Source organism: Onychostoma macrolepis, chromosome 05 (genome assembly GCF_012432095.1).
Source record: "Onychostoma macrolepis isolate SWU-2019 chromosome 05, ASM1243209v1, whole genome shotgun sequence".
Classification (NCBI taxonomy): domain Eukaryota; kingdom Metazoa; phylum Chordata; class Actinopteri; order Cypriniformes; family Cyprinidae; genus Onychostoma; species Onychostoma macrolepis.
The window spans coordinates 23,488,591-23,508,421 of NC_081159.1; the positions used below are offsets into that span (position 1 = coordinate 23,488,591).

Sequence of the window (19,831 nt, forward strand, 5' to 3'; positions counted from 1 at the left end):
GTCAGTCAGTCGTTTCCCATCATGCTTTCGATCAGCGCAGTCGGTGGAGAGCAACTGCGCGCGACTGATCGATCCGACACAGCCGCCTCACCGTCGCGAGAGTTTTTTGGCACACGTCAGCATGACATCAGAGCAAGGCGGACGTAACTCGGACACTTTTCTAACCGGCATGCACCTCGCGGTGATCACCGGTGATCGGTTCTGCGCAGATTTTGCTCATCTCAAACAAGCCTATTGATTAAATGTAAATTTAATTACATAACATTAATACATAAAATAAATACTAGAATTGTCTATAACATATAGAAATGTCTATAATAGTAAGCATTTTAAATACTCTTTAATATGATATAAAAATATTAGGATTTTATTAAGCTTTTGGCGTTTAATTGGGTTGGAGAATTGTGAAGGATTGGCTTTTAGTCATGTCTTATTGTTATTGTTATGTTTGTATGAATTTTAGTATTCTTATCAATTATGGATAGCACTTTGGTCCATTTTAATGGTTTTGAAAGTGCTCTATAAATAAAAGTGAGTTGAGTTGAGTATTATCGAGCGCATGTTTTGTATTACTCAATACTTACTAGTATGTTTGTAATTTACGTGAATAATGTAGAGTAAAATGTGAGCGACTGGATGACAAACTATGAGCGTATGTAGTGCGCGGGTGATTTCGCTCTCCTCTCGCGCCAGTGGTCGTCGCTCCTGCTCTCCAACTCGCTGCTGTTCATCTCTCTGGAATCGGGGAGAGAAAGAGGGAGTACGCTGTTTCTCTCTCCCTGCCCCAGACCCTCCTCCTCCTCCTCTGGTAGCCCGTCCATCTCAGAACATCGGCGGTGAGTTTTATGGGGAGAGTGGCCGCTCCCTGCAGCGGCCCCGGCAGGATCGTGTCCTTTCTCACCGCAGTTCCGTGCTTATCCTGCAAACAGCAGCAGCGGCGGCGGCGGCGGCATCGTCAGTCTGCGGCAGTGGACCGGGGCAGCAGGGGGAGCATGAGCGAGCAGGGCAAGAGTGCCGCGTCCACGCCAGCGAGCGGGACACCAGCCCCGGGCTCGGACACGTACAAAGGCTGGCTCTTTAAATGGACTAACTACATCAAAGGTTACCAGCGCAGATGGTTCGTGCTCAGCAACGGTCTGCTGTCCTATTACAGGTAAATAATGCGCCTTCTATGTGCACATGTGTTGATGTCATTAATTTAGAATGCAATATATGCATATATTTAGGCTATAGTGGGCTATGTTAGTATGCTGTTGTGTGGCCGACCAGTGTAGGGATCTGTCATGTTAAAACAGGTCATGAGTGCTGTCAAACACACATGCGGACACTCATCGCACTACATGAGCGCATCTCTAGTGGACAGATGCTAGTCCGCTTCTCAAAACCCTCGCCCCACTTCACCACAGTGTGTTTCTTTTTAAAACAGGTCCTTAAATGTCATCACGAGCGGATAAAAGTCTGTCTCTCTCATTAAATGACAACAGTGCGCTGTTTTTATTAGCGCGCCAGCTAGCGCTCATGCTAACGTCAACTGATATTCTCGTATGGCGATGCTGTGTGACGCTTTTGAGAGTAGTTGCACTTTAACATCTGACAACCTACTTTTGCTTGTGTATGTGGGCGTGTCTTACAACTTTCGTTTTAATCATATTTATGGCTTGTTTTTATGGTGAACTTGGTCAACAGCAATTTATTCAGGTCCACATTCAGCCTCTGGGCAGCTAAGTTACAGATGTGTTAGCCAGCGTTAGCTTTAGCTAGCGTACACGCAACGATCTAAAACATCCCTTACAAACATTTGCCATGGTAACCAGCTTCCCTTAAAATATAATATGGAAAAGAAAGAGTTTTAAAGCCAATTGTTTGCATATTAATTTCTATTAATAATTAATTAATTTATATATGAGTGTGTGATCCACGAAAAAAATACTCTTTTCTTTCTATATATGTATGTGGCTTTATATGTGTGTGTGTGTGTGTGTGTGTGTGTGTGTGTGTGTGTGGTGTGGGTGTGGTGTGGGGTGGGGGCAGACCTTGATGCGGTAATGCAAACACACACACATACATCACATCACATAGCAAAACTACACTCGGATTATTGTTTTTTTTTTTTTTTTTTTTTGTGACAGCATCTCGAATGACAGGGGCTGAGATATCTGATGTGAAGCTTATGTATGCAGTGATACAGTATCTTTTTAAAATTTAAACCACCTTCACATGTGTCACCTGTGAGCTCAGCCAGTAACACCTGTTGTTCAAGAGGCCCGGCCTCAGCCAGCAATGGTAATCATGTTTCATTTCTCCCCTTGTGTCAGGAAGACAGGTGGATCAAATGAGGTAACTGTCACAAAAAATCCTAATTACTGCTGTCTTTTAATTGCTTCATTACCACATCTAGGTCTGTCCCATAAGAGCGTTTAATGATTTAGCTGAGCAAAAATATTATCCATTGAAATGTATAAGTGATTGCTATTTATGTGAATAGGATGACGATATGCATACAGGAAAATGTTAATATCTGTTCCTTGAGCTATAAAGATTATAATTGTCATAAAGTATCCTACTTCTGTTGATTCTGCAGTTTCTGAAATATTGCATATTACTGGCCATGGGATTATCAGTCACTGAACTTTCTTTTAGAATTTCTTGCCCTATATTGAGAATGTTGAAAATATTCCCAATCTACAATGTTTCCAACAAGTGCATGTTGGACTTTCTCCCAGTAGAAGGAAGAGGAAATGGATGTCCTGGAAACATGTATGGGAGAAATCATAATGGTCATTACCACAACTGCACACTGTAAATGCAAGTCTTGCTTTGCAGCCTTTGCAGTTTTAAGAGCCATTCAGCTGTGTTTATTCTAGAATGTGCATTCGTGTTAGAAGGAACAGCCTGAAAAAAAGAGGTAAAGAAGCAGAATGAATGATAGCTTTGTTGCCAGATTTTATTGTTTATTTTTAATCGATCAAATGTTTTATTAGTAATACATGAATGCAACAAGGCATACTGAAGACATTCAAGAAGTGTATTTGAGAGCCTTTGTGCTATCAGAACTGTATTGTGCACCAACTGTAATCTAGAATGAATGCTTATCAGATGGTATCGAGGGTCATCGTGATAGCGTCATCTGTAGTCAAGCAGCTAATGAAATAAGGGCAAAGGCTCTTGTAAGAGCACTGAAGCAATGCCCATCAATCCGTATCTCTACTGGGCAGACCCTGTGGGCCTCTTGACTCTTCACACAGTGGGCCACTGGGTTTCCACCCACTCTGGAGAGTCTGATGGGAAAGCGACACTCTGCTGACTGTGAAAGAGAAGAAGCACGTCTCTTGCTGCTCTCCTCTATTAATAGTCTATTATGGTGGAAGGTGATTGCAGTGGTGTAAAGCTAGATCTGCTGTCATCGGAGAGCTCTGGCAATGGTGCTCACGTAGCCAATACAATGGAGTGTCTGGATAACGTGCTGTGCTAATGTCTGCCAAATCAACCAGCCAAATACGCTATTAGGGAGCCAGAAAGAGCAACGGTAAATTTGCGAATATGTTTTAGAGCCAATGTATGATATCGATCATTAGATTATGAATGGCTTCTTGAAAATTGTGAATGTAACTGTTCATAATAAAAAAAATATATATATATATATATATATATATATTCCTTTGTGTTTCACAAAAGAAAGGAAAACCTTTTAAGTTGTGGTTATTAACAGGACAGCATGGGGAATGAGATAGCATGGGATGTGATTTAGACGTGAACCTGTATTTCTGGCCTGACCGTGTGCACTACACAGCACTACTGCTCAAATACAGGAGATGTACTTAGAGCGTATATTTTATGCGTACAGTTTTATTAGTCCATTAGTGGTCAATATATTCGAGTGAGTCAAGTGAATGGAAAGATTTGTACCAATTTCAAGCGGATCTGCTTCATGCTGCTAAATATGCACAATTACAACATCCTACAGAGAGCAGCTGACTCGCACTCTCTAGGTGGCCTCTGTATCAACATTTTCTTACTTTCAGCTGATATCAGTCTAGCATCCCCATGCAGTTATTTTATAAAAAATAAAAAACTATATTAAAATATTGTGCAATGAGCCATTACAATCTTATATCTATAATGTGCAATTCTACAGTGTTCTACAGCACAAGTCAAGTCAAGTCACCTTTATTTATACAGCGCTTTTACAATACAGATTGTGTCAAAGCACTTAACAGTATCAAATTGGAGGATAGAGTGTCAGTAATGTATAATGATAAGATTAAACACTCAATTTTCAGTTAAAGGCATTTCATTATTGAATTCAGAGATGTCATTGTCTAGCTCAGTTTAGTTTAAATAGTATCTGTGCAATCAAATCGGCGATAATCGCTAGAAATTAAGTGTCCCCAACTGAGCAAGCCAGAGGCGACAGCGGCAAGGAACCAAAACTCCTCGTGACAGAATGGAGAAAAACCTTGGGAGAAACCAGGCTCAGTTGGGGGCCAGTTCTCCTCTGACCAGACGAAACCCGCAGTTCAAAAGTTTATATTTCTATTTTAATTTTGTTGCAATTTCTAACAATAGTAGTATTATGTAGTTAGGTATTTTATTATATTTTAGTTATTTTGTTATTTTTGGTTGATATATCTGGGGATATATCTCTGGGGGTCATCTGGGTGTCCTGGTCTCCGCTGACGATCAGGGCTGTAGACATCATCTCTTGGTGCTGATCCACCATCTGATCGGATACGGACTGAGAAACAGACTAGGAAAGAAACAGACAAATATTAGCGTAGATGCCATTCAACTTACGATGTAACGAGTACATCGTGTGTTATGGGGAGTGTTCCCGGTTCGGTTGATCTAATTAATGCAGCCTAACAACTTTAACGGATTTGAATAATAGAAGCGTATTAGTGTGTTATGTGTAAGCCAGGCTAAAGAGATGGGTCTTTAATCTCACAATATTGCATCAATACTTCTGTTCCTTGTATCAATATTTTAATCTATTTTTACCAGAGGAGGCCTGTAGGATGGGGCCTGTAAGTGCAATTCTCTGCACACCAAGGGCATTTATTTAATTAAAAATAAACTTAATATTGTGACATAATTGCAATGTAAAATAACTGTTTTCTATTTAAATGTATTTTAAAAAATCTTCAGTCTTCAGTGCCACATGATCCTTCAGAAATCATTCTAATTTAGTGCTCATGAAACACTATTATTATTATTACCTTTGTGGAAACTAATAGATTTTTTATTCAGGATTCTTTGATGAACAGAAAGTTTAAAAGAACATAATTTATTATTATTATAATTTCTGAATAAAAGCATTATTGTTTTTTTAATCATATTTTATTTATTCCAAGCAAAGTCTAAGTTTTGGCCAAGGATTTTCTTTTAGTGTGTCATTAGACTTCATATCATTTCCTGTGCTTCAATTAGTGAAGAAGCAGGTTGATTTAACAATCTGTGAGGAAAGAGTGGGGAAGAGAAAGTACTGGGAGATAAAGCCCTGCTGTAATATGCTCAATTCAGAGGAGCTGGTCAGTTCATATTTGTTCTTTAATTAAAGTAAAACAGTAATGTTATTTCAGAACTCATTTTGAGCAGAAACAATCACAATCCAATTAAGATATTCTGGTGCATCACAATGCATCTTGTACTTCTCCTTCCATCGCTTTTAGCGAGGATCTCTGAGCTGACGTGTGTGTGAGTCATTCGAGCGTCCAGCGAGTCTGTTTCTGACACACTAAGTCAAGGGTCCTGGGTTGAGATGATGCTGCTCACATACACACCTCTCCATCTCTCTGGGCTGGATCGAACTGATCTTGCTGTCATATAGACTTGTGTATTATTACTAAGAGACACACTAATCAGTCACTCTTCTCTATGTGCACTTCTGAAGAACTCAGCTCCCTGTAGTGCTGTCACTACACTCTGAAGGATATGCTTTCTATAGGACGTGTTCTGCTGATGTGTTAGTTTTACCGCGAGCAATAGAACCCCCACCTCCATCACCACACACACAGTCCTGGCATCTGCAGCGCTAAAACATGTAAAAGTGTAATGACCTGCGTAAATTGCACTCGGTCACAGCACCTCCCTCTCCTCCTTCTCCTACTTGCGATGAGTCACATATCTTCCCGTCATACGTTTTTCTTCTTAAACACTTCCTCTCTGTCTGGTTCCTTCTATGCATATTTGATTTCTTAACAGACTTTTCACCCATCTTTAATGTCTGATGTGCTTATTGCAATCAGTTGCAATGGTAATCTGTTTTAGTTAGTTTATGAAGAATCTGTTAGTAAAAGAGGGAAATCCAGTGAACTTGCCTAGATCCGACTGTCAGTATCTGTAAAATCTAGTAGTAGATTATGATTTCTCCTTTAAATTGTACATTGTTTTTCTAGTCAAGTATTTATTGGTTAATTATATTTTCTTGTGTACATTGTTTTGATGCCTGATTTCATTGTTTCATTTTTTAAATTTGCAATGTAATGGCGACAGATCATTTCTTCCACATCGTTCATGACGTACAGTTGAATGATTATCAAAAAAGCATAAAGTCCATATTGTGACATACAGCCAAGTAAAAATGGAAGAAAGGAATAAATATTGGGTGGGACTCAATTGACTCGGTTGTTGATTGAATAGATGCAGATCCTAATGCAAACATTGTAAGAAAGCAACGGGGTATAAGTGGACTAAATAATTAGAGAGTGAGCATATGATACATCATCAGGGAGAAGTCTGACATTTCACTGGAAGTTCGAGTTATGACATGACATTTTACATTTACATTTATGCATTTAGCAGACGCTTTTATCCAAAGCGACTTACACTGCATTCAAGTAACAGTTTTTACATTTTATCAGCTCTTGCTTTCCCTGGGAATCGAACCCATGATCTTGGCGTTGCTAGCACCATGCTCTACTATTTGAGCTACAGGAAAGCTTTTATTTTGATTAAAGAGAAAAAAAGTTACATATACATGGATGAATTGTTCAGAATAAGACATTAAGATGCATTTAGACGGTGAATTTTCATTACATTCCCACTTAAAAAACAGGCAAAACTAAATAATTATTCTGACTTAGGCCATGAGATGGAAATTAAACAGTAATCAAATTAAACAGCCCATCATATTGCATATTACATAATAATCAGTATTATCACAATTAGCCAAATGTTCTGTTTTCAGGGCATCTCTAACTCATTCGCTCCCAGACAATGCTTGACCTTCTTTTGGAATGAGTGATAACGTTCCGTTCTGCTGGGAAGAATATGGTCACATGATCCGAGAGGAGTGTGTCCCTCAAGGGTATATGGGAGGTTAACTGAGAGAAGGGTTTTTTGGAATGTCATTCTGACTCTTTGCATGATGTGTTCACTGACACTTTGCACGCTTGCTATAATTATTTTTGGACTCTAAATACAGTAAATTTCACAGTTGGAGTAATCATCAGTCTTTGCAGAGTGTGTGTTTCTCTTGCATGTGATAATATGGATATTGCAGTAGTAGGCATGATTTATGGGCACTGCACAGCCCTCTCTTGATAGTCTCCAGGGGCTACTATGAGATTGGGAGTGTGTTGCAATGGTGTTATGACTGGAAAAAGTTACAAAAAAAAAAAAGTATATGACGGGATAACAGAATATAGAAATAAAAATAATTCACTTTTCTAAATGATCCTAAGTGATGGTGCTTATGTGACATATATGACACCTGAGCAAGCTAAGTTACAGAAAGGAAGGAGTTGCTGCTCTTTTGGTCACTCAGGATATGGTCAGTAAGATTTTTAAAATTTTATTCAGAAAGTATGCATCAAATTAATCAATAAAACATTTATAAAGTTACAAAAGATTTGTATTTCAAATATATTCATCACAGAATGACTGTTTTAAGCATTGAGCTGTTTTTAATATTGATAGTAAAATAAGAAATGTTTCTTGAGCAGCAGTTCAGTGTGTTAGAATGATTTTTGACACTAAAGACTGTAGTAACAGCTGCTAAAAAGAATAAGCAGAAACAAATTACATTTTAAAATATATTAAAATAGACAGTTATTTTAAATTGCAAGATTTATATCACAGTATTACAGTTTTTACTGTATTTTGATCAAATAAATGCAGCCTTAATAAACTGACACAAAAATTTTGAACGGTATTGTATATTAAAATTAATAATGGAGCATGCAACCAACAAGAACACCCTAGCAACACTAAAGAAACCACTCAGAATGTCCTGGAAGGCACTCAAAATTTGATTAGTAAAAAAACAGAAATTATGGTTGAAAATTCACTTACATATCTGGCAGTATGTAAGTGAATTTCGTGGACTCTCTTACATCAATATCACCTCCTTTTTCTTTCCCTCTGCTTTTTATGAATTTTTTCTTTTTGGATAAATTCTGGATAAATCTCTCATCTGATATTCCTTTTTGTCATTGCCTCACTTTCCCGTACCCTTTTCTTAGTCTTCTCTCTTCTCTCTTTCCCTACCTCTCTCTCTGCAGGTTTTAATGACATATCTCTGTCTCTCTCTTTTTGCTCGGCATGGTAGTTCCTTACCCTGGCTTCATGTTCTCAGTTCTGACCCACTTACAGCCATTTGCGTCCAGTCTGTCCCCTGCAGGGTGGGTGAAGCTAATTTAAGATCTTTGCTTTTACCCCTCCACACCTCCTCCCCCAACTTTCTCTCTCTTTCTCCTGTCTGCTTTTGCTTTGGTAGGGTTTGAGTATGCGATCTAAGCTCTAGAGGGTTTTTTTTTTCTTTTGTGTGATGGAGTGAATATGGTAATTGATGATTGGTCTCTGAGCTGAATGTGTATCTCTCCCTCCCCCTAGTGACTCGGTCACCTGAGTTTGGATTCAGCCAATTACTTGGTTTGCTTGACTGTCAGACCATCAGTCCCCAGAAGGCCTGAAAAAAATGTAGCCAGAAGACGTTGGACTCTACACTTTCAACACTCACACACACAGTAGGGAGACTATAGTGTCTCATGTGTGGAAAGAGAGGATTGCTTGTTTTCTGATTCAGATTTCCTATTATGCTGGTATATATTTTTTAATCCCCTTTCTCAAACAGATTGTTCAGTTTCAAAGCAAAATAGAAACAACTTGCTGGGTGCAAACGTAGACAATAATGTTCTTAACATTTATTAGTATTACCATGAACTGCATAGGCCTTAAAATGAACATGACAGAGACTGCACAATTGGTTTTTAAACTTGGTTTAAATGATGGTTTCATGCGCAGACAATAATGTGTTTTTGCAGTCATATGAACAACCAGTCAGTAATCACAGGCTACATATTTAAAGTTCACAAACCTTAAGTACACAAAACTTTGTTTATTGCAAGATTGACATCACTGACAGTAATGATAACTTAAATGAGTCAGATGTTAATTTGGTAACCACTCCACTAATCCGATAGATTCATCACACTGATTAAAAACGTAACTCGTGAATCTTTTTGAGTTATTTCACTGGACTACACTGATAATGCAGTGTTTCCCCTATGTTTATGGCTTTGGGGGGGCGTGAGTGTGTGTGTGTGTGTGTGTGTGCGAACCGGGGCGGAACTCCGCTGTGCGCGCGATACAGAGAGCGCGACCATGTAACGTAGAGACAGAAATGACATGCCGTCGTGCAAATAAGATAAATAACATAAGGCTATTTTGTTTGTTTAATAAAACAACAAGGTATAGACCTGTGGGCGGGCCGCCCCCCTAAAATAATGGTAGGGGAAACACTGTAATTTATGTGATTTTTCTTTTCTTCTAAACCAGTTAAGCAGAAATCCCATTTCATTGGTCAACTTGTGCAGCCACCTGTCAAGAAAAGTTCAAACTTTATGGATTCAGTTCAAAGGTCAGAAAGATGGATCTCATGACAAACAGTAATGCTATCTATCAGGACATGCTACCTAACACTTAGGTTAAGGTTAGGATGCAGGTTAAGGTTAGGGGTGAGTGTTTCTTTCAGCGTTGTGTAGGCAATTAGTACTTTGATTGACGTGACCAATGAAATCTTTAAAATCGGCTTTGGGCGAATTTGGTTTGAGAAAAGAAAATCATAGTGATCATGTTTTTGATACACTTTTGTTTGTGAATCAGACTACCTTGGTTGTGCTATATGTTTTCTTTTGCATGCAGCTCATGAGAACAGTTCAGAAGAAAGGAATGTTTGCATTTTTAACATTTTATTGGTGTCTAGCATCCCGCCATACAACACAAGTTTCAACTACAGACACATTCATTTCCACAAACACATCGTATATCTGTGTCAGAGATGTCTGACCGGCTCTGAATGAGTGGAATGCTTCTCACAGTTTCTCTGAGAGGTCAGAGCTTTGACATTCCATTAGAGATGTGCAACAGATACTGGGTAACGAGAGCAGTAACACAGAGACAGGGTTCTGGCTCTCTGTGTGTCTCCCCACTTTTAGGCTCCTCCTCTCTACCCCTTCATGCCTTTTACTGCCCTCACTTTTACACTTTTACTGAACCTCTTTTTCTTTCTTGAGTCAGCAAAGCTTCAGTATCATGACAGAGTTTGAATCAGTGTTTCATAAGCAGCTGAGTGAGAAATCTGTCTTTATTCCCTGTCTCTTCTTTCTTGGGCTGTGTTTTGTGAGGATCTATCTATCGTTCTATCATCATTTTATCTATCGTTCTATCAGTTATTCTATCCATAGTTTTGACTCTCATTCTGTCTGTGTATATATACTTCTACAATATATAGGTTGTTGATATGATTTCTAACATTTTTTTGCATTCTTGTAAATTATTAAACATGCGATTTTTATTAGGTAATATTAGATAATCTTTTTACTCAGGTTCATTAAATTAAAAACAATAATGAAATTATTTCTGTGATCAAATTGTTTTGCGGATGCCGATAATCTTAAAATAGCATGCTGTTGGCTGATTGATGCTATTTCATGCTAAGTATACTACAAGTGCATCTGCATATTTGTGTGCTTAATAAAAATACCCTGCAATTGTACATTTGTTACACTAAATTGGAACAACTAATTTTTGTGCTTAATACACTTTAATTGTGCGGAAGTAGTGCTGAAGTCCAACTAAAGACATACTGAAGTATATTTGATTGTGCTAAAGCAGAACTATTTTAAGTATACTTCAGGTACACTTTAAATATCTTGCCGTTTAAGACAATAAGATATTAATTAAAGATCATACAATCCTCATCAATAGTAACATTAAAAAAACACACACACACATTTTAGGCTTAATATTAAGAAATGTGCATTGTGCACTAGTAGTACTCCAAATAAAGTTGAATTAGCTATAATTTTTATAAGTCCCGAGCGATATGTCAGTAAATATGTTAATAGATTTGAACTATACTATACTATAGTTTCTTTGCTGTTTGATAGTGGGTACTGTAAGTTATTTTCCTGATCTCTCTGTCAGAGTTTACATCACACTCTGTTCCCTCTCTCTCTGGCTGACACTGGCTGGTTTGTTTGAGTGTTGTTGTTTGGCCAGCTGACACACAATAGCCATGTTAACTTCTATTCTCTGCCCACTCAGTATGCAGCTGTGTGTAGTAATGTAACGCTTACAGGTGCTCAGAATATCTCTCTCTTACATACGACTGATGCATTATTCACTCTACATACAGTGAGGCAAAAAAATAATTTAGTCAGCCACCAATTGTGCAAGTTCTCCCACTTAAAAAGATGAGAGAGGCCTGTAATTTTCATCATAGGTATACCTCAACTATGAGAGACAAAATGAGAAAAAAAAATCCAGAAAATCACATTGTAGGATTTTTAAAGAATAATGGTAAATTCCTCGGTAAAATAAGTATTTGGTCACCTACAAACAAGCAAGATTTCTGGCTCTCACAGACCTGTAACTTCTTCTTTAAGAGGCTCCTCTGTCCTCCACTCGTTACCTGTATTAATGGCATCTGTTTGAACTCGTTATCAGTATAAAAGACACCTGTCCACAACCTCAAACAGTCCAACTCCAAACTCCACCATGGCCAAGACCAAAGAGCTGTCAAAGGACACCAGAAACAAAATTGTAGACCTGCACCAGGCTGGGAAGACTGAATCTGCAATAGGTAAGCAGCTTGGTGTGAAGAAATCAACTGTGGGAGCAATTATTAGAAAATGGAAGACATACAAGACCACTGATAATCTCCCTCGATCTGGGGCTCCACGCAAGATCTCACCCGTGGGGTCAAAATGATCACAAGAACTGTGAGCAAAATCCCAGAACCACACGGGGACCTAGTGAATGACCTGCAGAGAGCTGGGACCAAAGTAACAAAGGCTACCATCAGTAACACACTGCACCGCCAGGGACTCAAATCCTGCAGTGCCAGGCGTGTCCCCTGCTTAAGCCAGTACATGTCCGGCCCGTCTGAAGTTTGCTAGAGAGCATTTGGATGATCCAGAAGAGGATTGGGAGAATGTCATATGGTCAGATGAAACCAAAATAGAACTTTTTGGTAAAAACTCAACTTGTTGTGTTTGGAGGAGAAAGAATGCTGAGTTGCATCCAAAGAACACCATACCTACTGTGAAGCTTGGGGGTGGAAACATCATGCTTTGGGGCTGTTTTTCTGCAAAGGGACCAGGACGACTGATCCGTGTAAACGAAAGAATGAATGGGGCCATGTATCGTGAGATTTTGAGTGAAAACCTCCTTCCATCAGCAAGGGCATTGAAGATGAAACGTGGCTGGGTCTTTCAACATGACAATGATCCCAAACACACCGCCCGGGCAACGAAGGAGTGGCTTCATAAGAAGCATTTCAAGGTCCTGGAGTGGCCTAGCCAGTCTCCAGATCTCAACCCCATCGAAAATCTTTGGAGGGAGTTGAAAGTCCGTGTTGTCCAGCGACAGCCCCAAAACATTACTGCTTTAGAGGAGATCTGCATGGAGGAATGGGCCAAAATACCAGCAACAGTGTGTGAAAACCTTGTGAAGACATTTTGAAGTTTTGTCATTGCCAACAAAGGGTATATAACAAAGTATTGAGATGAAATTTTGTTATTGACCAAATACTTATTTTCCACCATAATTTGCAAATAAATTCTTTAAAAATCCTACAATGTGATTTTCTGGATTTTTTTTTTCTCATTTTGTCTCTCATAGTTGAGGTATACCTATGATGAAAATTCCAGGCCTCTCTCATCTTTTTAAGTGGGAGAACTTGCACAATTGGTGGCTGACTAAATACTGTTTTGCCCCACTGTATGACTTTATTCACAGTGCAGCTATCCTGCAAGTTACATCATACCGAAAAGTTATGCATTGTGTGGTTCCTCTCTTCAACATTTGACAAACCGGACATTTGAATGAATGCTTTAACAATATTATTAATCACTTTCCTTTTCCCTCTCTTCTTCTCCTCATTGTTCCCTGTGTCTGTCTTCCTTTGAATTTTTTTTTCTCTTGGTGTCTTTTTGTCATCATGTACTAACACCTCCCTCTCATTTCCCGCTCTCCATGTTTTGGTTGCTTCTTTTGTCTTCGTCGCTCTTGATAGGACGCAGGCAGAGATGGCCCATACGTGCCGCGGCACCATCAACCTGGCCACGGCGCACATCGACACCGAAGACGCCTGCAATATTGTTCTGAGCAGTGGGGGGCGCACTTACCATCTGAAAGCCAGCACAGAGGTGGAGAGGCAGAGATGGGTCACAGCACTGGAGCTGGCCAAGGCCAAAGCTATCCGAATGATGAACGATCAGTCCGGTAAGAGCGGGAAAATTCTGGTGAACATAGATATTTGTTTTTTCTTTTAAGTTTGTGCTTTTAAGCTGAAATTGATCGTTGCAACACTGATTTGCCAACATTTTGTTTGGGCTTGTAAATTGATTGTCTAAATAATAAATTGGCACAATGATTCAGCTACATCTCATTAGTCCTTCAAGTCTTTAACAAACATTTATCTGAAGTTTCCTGGCAACAATAGGTCACTTTGAAATTGCTTTTATAGCAAATGCAGACACTCATCTGCCTTTTTGGCAAGATGGCATCTAATCATATGGTTGAAAGTGTTACTTTGTAATTGAAACAGTATAGAAACGTTCATCTGGAGCCATGTTTTCTCTCTGCTTAGAACTAATTGAGTTGCTGCACAAAGGTTTTGAATGAAAAATGTCTGTGCTTTTAGACAATGGCCCCACAGCCCCGCTAACACACTGTTATCAGTATGGTAAGGTGACTGGGCCTCTTACAGAGGCTTTGCATCATGTTTGCAGGGCTGGTGTGTAGTTCAGAGTGTTTGCAGAAAATTGCAGGGCTCAGCAATAAGAATTTTCTTCTTCTGGTCCAGTCAGGAGATCAAATTTGCACTGGCCATGTCATTGGATTTTCACTGAAAAAAAAACTTGACTAAAAACTAAATTAAGGTTTTGTAAGGGTCATGAACTGAGGAATCAAAAATCCCTTGATCTTTTCACATATAGGAGGTCATTGTATTATTAAAAACATCCTGTAAGTTTATATGGAAGTAACAAGTTTAACCTAAATCACAGCATCCATCTGTGAAGGATGTAGACTGTCAAACATACACAACTGTTAGCCAATCATAGCAATGGGCATTTACTTCCGAGTCTACAATCCTCCTCACCTATTCAAACAGAGCGTTCTGATGAGGGGGGTCAAAACAGGACAGAAAATAGCCTATTGCTTCTGAATTATGTTTTTTGATGTAAAAATCTTGATAACATTATAAGTGGACCTCAGAGAACAGTACAAAATATAAACAAGGCAGTTCATGACCCCTTTAAAACCTTGTAAAAAAACCCAACAACGAATAAATGTAATGGAATTAAGCAATAAGAACTTGTAATTAACCAGATATAATGTGTGAATTCATGGATGCACTTTGATTGAAAAAACAATGGCATAAGATGATGAATGAATGAATGAGGCATTTATATCCATAGGATATAAATTTATAGGCATCATTTTCAACTCATTCTAAATTCCAAAAAAAAAAAAAGACTTGACAAAGCATCATCCACTTTATCCAGCTGGATAACAGTACCCTGATAATGCATTTAAATGATCAGAATTGAACAACAATTTTCAATATATCATAGAAAGCCAAATATTGAAATATGAATAGAATTTTAAATTAAGACTTGAGACTGTCTCACACTGTTCAGGCAGTCCTTTTTGTTGAGCCGTGGAATGATTGCATTTGGACTGGCTCAAAGATGTTGATTTTTTTTTTTTGGATTGTTTAGTTTGCAGTAACTGCTGTGGGTCACTGCATTGCTTCAGATAGATCAAATCTGTCTTTCCACTGAACAGTGAGATGTCGAACGGATGGTATTAGCCTTTGGCTTGAAACACTACATACTGTAGAGCTGTTCATGCTTCTCATTGATTCTCATCGCTGAACCATGCTAGATGAGATGGTACTTGGGGACTGCAGGACTGCATGAAGCATGATTTTATTGCTTATGTTTATGTAACAGCGCTATTCAAACTTTAGGACATCTAGAGGACATGTTCACATGGACTGCAAGACTCCAGCTATTTATTATTTTAGAACTGAGAGTTGGATATAAACAATTTAGAGACAACATTCATTAATCAACAACCTCAAATGCAAATGGCAATATGAATTTAATAATTTTTAGAATATTAGGTCTTGTTCATATTATTGCAGTCAATGTAAATATAGCCAGTGCCTGCTATTTTGCAGCTCTCTCTTTTTGTTTTGAAAGACAAGGCGCTGTTTGGTCAAAGCTGTCGCTGCATGTGTTTAAAGATACGAGGTCACTTCCTTTTAATTAAGAATCTGCAAAGAAAAAAGATTGTTCTCATTCCAGGGCTTCCTGATATACTCTTGGGTTAAGCTCTAAATGTTATCATACAAAGCTGTATGATTCACACAGTGTGTTGTCTGTTAGTTCTTTGGCAGTACAGAGTGGGTCAGCACGTTCGCCATGTTACAGCGCTGTCCTATATTTGAGACCTGAAGCGCTCATCTCCTGTGACACACACAGCTGTCATTGCTCTGTGAGCTCCTGAAGCAGATGGCTTCTGCTTTTGGGTAGAACTTGTGTTTTATGTACTCATAGCTCCAGATGATAACCATACATGTACTTTAACACTGAAATAATGTTTTGCTGTATTTTATGAAGACGAATGAGTGTTGAAAATGTTTAACTTTTCATTCAGTTATTCATGTATTGTATGTGCCATTGTACTTGGCTTGTTTAAATTAAAAATTATAACTGACAGAGTAAAAAAAAAAATCTGAAAACATTTTATAATATTTTGTTTTAATTATTTTATTGTATTTTTCAGATTTTTTTACAATAAGATATATTGCTCAAATTAGTAGCCTGTTCATCATAAGTGGGATAAAGTGGGGGAAAAAATGGTTTCTGCTTTTAATAGTTTCACCACAAGGGGGCAGGTGTGTTCATTTTGGCACGTGATTTCAGTTCTCATGAGAACCTAGCCAGCACTCACGTGACAACAGAGCTCTTTTTTTATTTCTCTCTCTAATCTCTGTTGTATGTCAGACTCTCATCCATATGAAACCCTGGCTGTGCTCCAGCCCCCTCTCTTCATTCCATTCCAGACGCTGCCCACTCTTTCCTCTCACACACAAACAAACCCAAGCTTTCTATTTTTGCGGAGCTGTCGCATTCTGTGTATTCTGTCTATGCGAGCGGTATGTGTGTCAGTATAAATGACAGATTCATTCCTCTGGGGAGTTGAATGGCGGACAGAACGCTGATGATGTTTTGTGTGTTTGTGGTCAGTGCACCCGAACTCTCTCAAACTAAAATGATTCAATCCCTTGTCTGTGTGCCATGTATAAATGGTCTGCAATGAATCATGTTCAGAACATTAAATACTAAAATCACCCTGACAAGTCCCCAGCTTCCACTAACTTTTCTGTGTTGTAAGAACTAAATACAAACAAAAAAGTAACAGGAATGATCTCCCTTTTTCTGTAAGGTCAATAAAGTCATTGCCAAAATTTAAGTTTAAAAGCAGATCTTTTAAAGATTTTTGGGCATCTTCATGATGGGGTGTTTTTGATTGTTTGCCTTGTCTATGACTCTGTGTGTTGCTCTCTGTATTTCTTTTTTTATTCTGTGGTTGTATGTTATTTATGCATGCGTGTTAGTGATCGTGAAGCCCTTTGGGCAATCAGTGGTTGCATTAAATGTGCTATATAGATAAATAAAAAGGAAAAAAGAAAAGAACTTAGACATTTAAATTTGTACAAAGTACGATGGCTAGGCAATCTTCAAAATTAACTGTAGACCCTTACATTAAAGACCACATATAGATCATATAACTAGCATAATTCCATAATACAAAATTAATGTGTAGTACATATACTACCATTCAGTTTATTTATTTAAATTTTAATATTTTTATATTAATATAGGAATAAAATGTACTTTTATTTACTCTTGTGATTGTAAAGCTGAATTTTTAGCAGCCATTGCTTAGTTTTCAGTGTCACATGATCCTTCAGAAATCTTTCTAGTATGCTGATAACATTTCTTATTACAATCAATGTTGAAAACAGCTGTGCTGCTTAATATTTTTGTGGAAACCATGATACATGTTTTTGTTAGTATTATAATAATATAATATAATATAATTACCCTTTATCTATTATTAAAACAGATGGGAAATATTGATGACCTTCTAAACTGCTCATGTGAAAGTCAGGGTTAAGATTAAAATAATAAGACACTACTAAACGGGAACCAAAATATTTTTTTGGTCTAGACAAGGATTTCAGTGAAAAATGCGGTTGCCTTTGTCAGCCTGAGCTGTGCTGAAATCTGACGATGCCAGAGTGTGATCTCCTGAAGGAAGTGAGAGACACAGAGAAGTGGGTCAGACTCACGTCATTGATCTCAAGCTTTTAGATCAACACCCGTGTGCTCTAAAAGCCCCGCTCAGAACATTGTCTATTTTTGCACCAGTATTTTTATCTGCATCCCCACCTGTCTGTCTCTCTGTCTCTGCCTCAGAGTCCCAGCAGACCCACCTCACTCTGTTTGTTTTCACACATACTCTGAGTCACTCTGACAGCGGCTGATCCCTGTGCTCCAGTGTCTGGTTGTCAGGATGGTGGGAGTGGGTGTCATGGTGATGTGATCCTGCATAAACTGGAATACAGATTCGCCAATGTCAAGGCCATGGGATTTAATCCCTGTAGAACACATGCTAAATGTGTAGCTTGAAGGCTTTGTAGGTGTCTTCGGAATACAAGCATCTGCCAGATTAATAAATCATCACCAAAACCTGTTTGTCACCTGCTTCATGTAAACACGTGTTTTATAGTGTAATATCATACAAAAGTCAGCAGGTGGCAGGCCATACCTGACCACACCACAATAGAAATGTTTCATTACATGAAATGTTGGACCAGGGATAAGCAATTCTGGTCCTGAAGAGCCACTGCTCTGGAGAATTTAGCTTTAACCCTAATCAAACACACTTTAAAAATCCTTTAGGACTGGAATTGCCCACCCCTGTCAGCAATGCCTACTGTGAGGACGCGAGGGATAATCTCAAACAGCAGTCTTTAATAAACATCCAAAGGGTAACACAGGCAGGCAGGAGACACACGTAGCACATCTAGACGTATAACACCAGACAAGGAAGCATGGGACAGACTACATTTTAAATACAGAACTAAACGAGGGGTAGTTAATGGGACACACCTGAACAAAATAAGACAATAACACATGGAGAAACTGGGTCACGGGGAGCACATGGGGAGAAAAACACACACAGACAGTCCATGGGCGTGACAACCCCTGTATTAGATATTTTTGTTAGTGGGTCTTTAGTGGACGGCATCCCTATTAGTATTAGTTATTCATGCGCACAACTTCTCTAAAACATTTTTCTAAAACATTCTCTTAACTAGTGACCCAGTGGCTGGTTGCAAAAACGTAGTCACTATGTTACAACTGTGTCTTAAGAACTTGTCTGATCAAATAGCAGTTATTCAAGAGGAAATTACACTCGCTTTTCAGATTTAAATTAGACCAATCTGTGTTTCTATATAACTGAAGTTATTAGATGACATAGTTGACTAGTCTAAGCATTTTGCAACCGACCACAGAAACGGACTACATGTTGCATCCTACCACAGAAATAAAGACTGTAAGACCTTTGCTCGTCTTTGGAACACATATTAAGAAATTTTTGATGAAATACGAGAGTTTTCTGACCCTTCATAGACAGCAAGAGAACTACCATGTTCAAGGCACAAAATATCAAAAATATCTGATATCTAATATTTGTGTTACGAAGATGAACAAAGGTCTTATGGTTTTGGAACGACATGAGGGTCACATGTGAGTAATTAATGACATTATCCCTTTAAAAAAAGTAATCACGAGTATTGTGTTCAAAGTGGATGTCATAACAAACGTCAGTAGACAGTCAACATTAGAAACCACTCAGTACACCACATAGCAAAACCCTGGCATTGTGGCGAGTTTTGCAAGGTCAGAAAAGTTCTATTTTCACTATTACTTTTGGGAACACTTTGTTTGGATTTGTTAGGGTAAACTGATTACATTACTTATTTCTCACATTAGCGTTTTGACAAAATGCTTATTGGCCATTTATTCACTTCTGTTTTTAGTCGGCCTCTGTTTTTGTTTCTTTCTTGTGCTGTCCTTCTGTTTCCAGTATGAGCTGTTTAACAGCGTGACATTGGGCTTGTTTAGAGTCTAATGAAGGTATGCAGACATGCATGTGGTTTTTCAGCTTCCTGTCTGTCACGCTCAGGGAGAGTGGAGCCGAATGATCAGTTCTGGTATGTACACTCATTACCCAGCAT

At 38.6% G+C, this 19,831-nt stretch overlaps 1 protein-coding gene across 4 annotated transcripts in view; it reads left to right on the top strand.

The window, feature by feature from the left end:
- The first annotated feature begins 523 nt into the window (after window positions 1-523).
- The window catches only part of osbp2b (oxysterol binding protein 2b), a 60,912-nt gene continuing 41,604 nt past the window's right edge, over window positions 524-19,831 (top strand). Inside the window, exons 1-3 of one of the 4 annotated variants that reach the window (XM_058777042.1) lie at window positions 528-836; window positions 930-1,153; window positions 13,520-13,728. In XM_058777042.1, the coding sequence (XP_058633025.1) occupies window positions 993-1,153; window positions 13,520-13,728 (370 nt within the window). In that variant the 5' untranslated portion in view covers window positions 528-836; window positions 930-992. Of the gene's footprint in view, window positions 1,154-13,519; window positions 13,729-14,173; window positions 14,192-19,831 lie in introns of those variants that run through there. The other 3 variants (XM_058777041.1, XM_058777046.1, XM_058777047.1) reach the window with 3 other exon arrangements.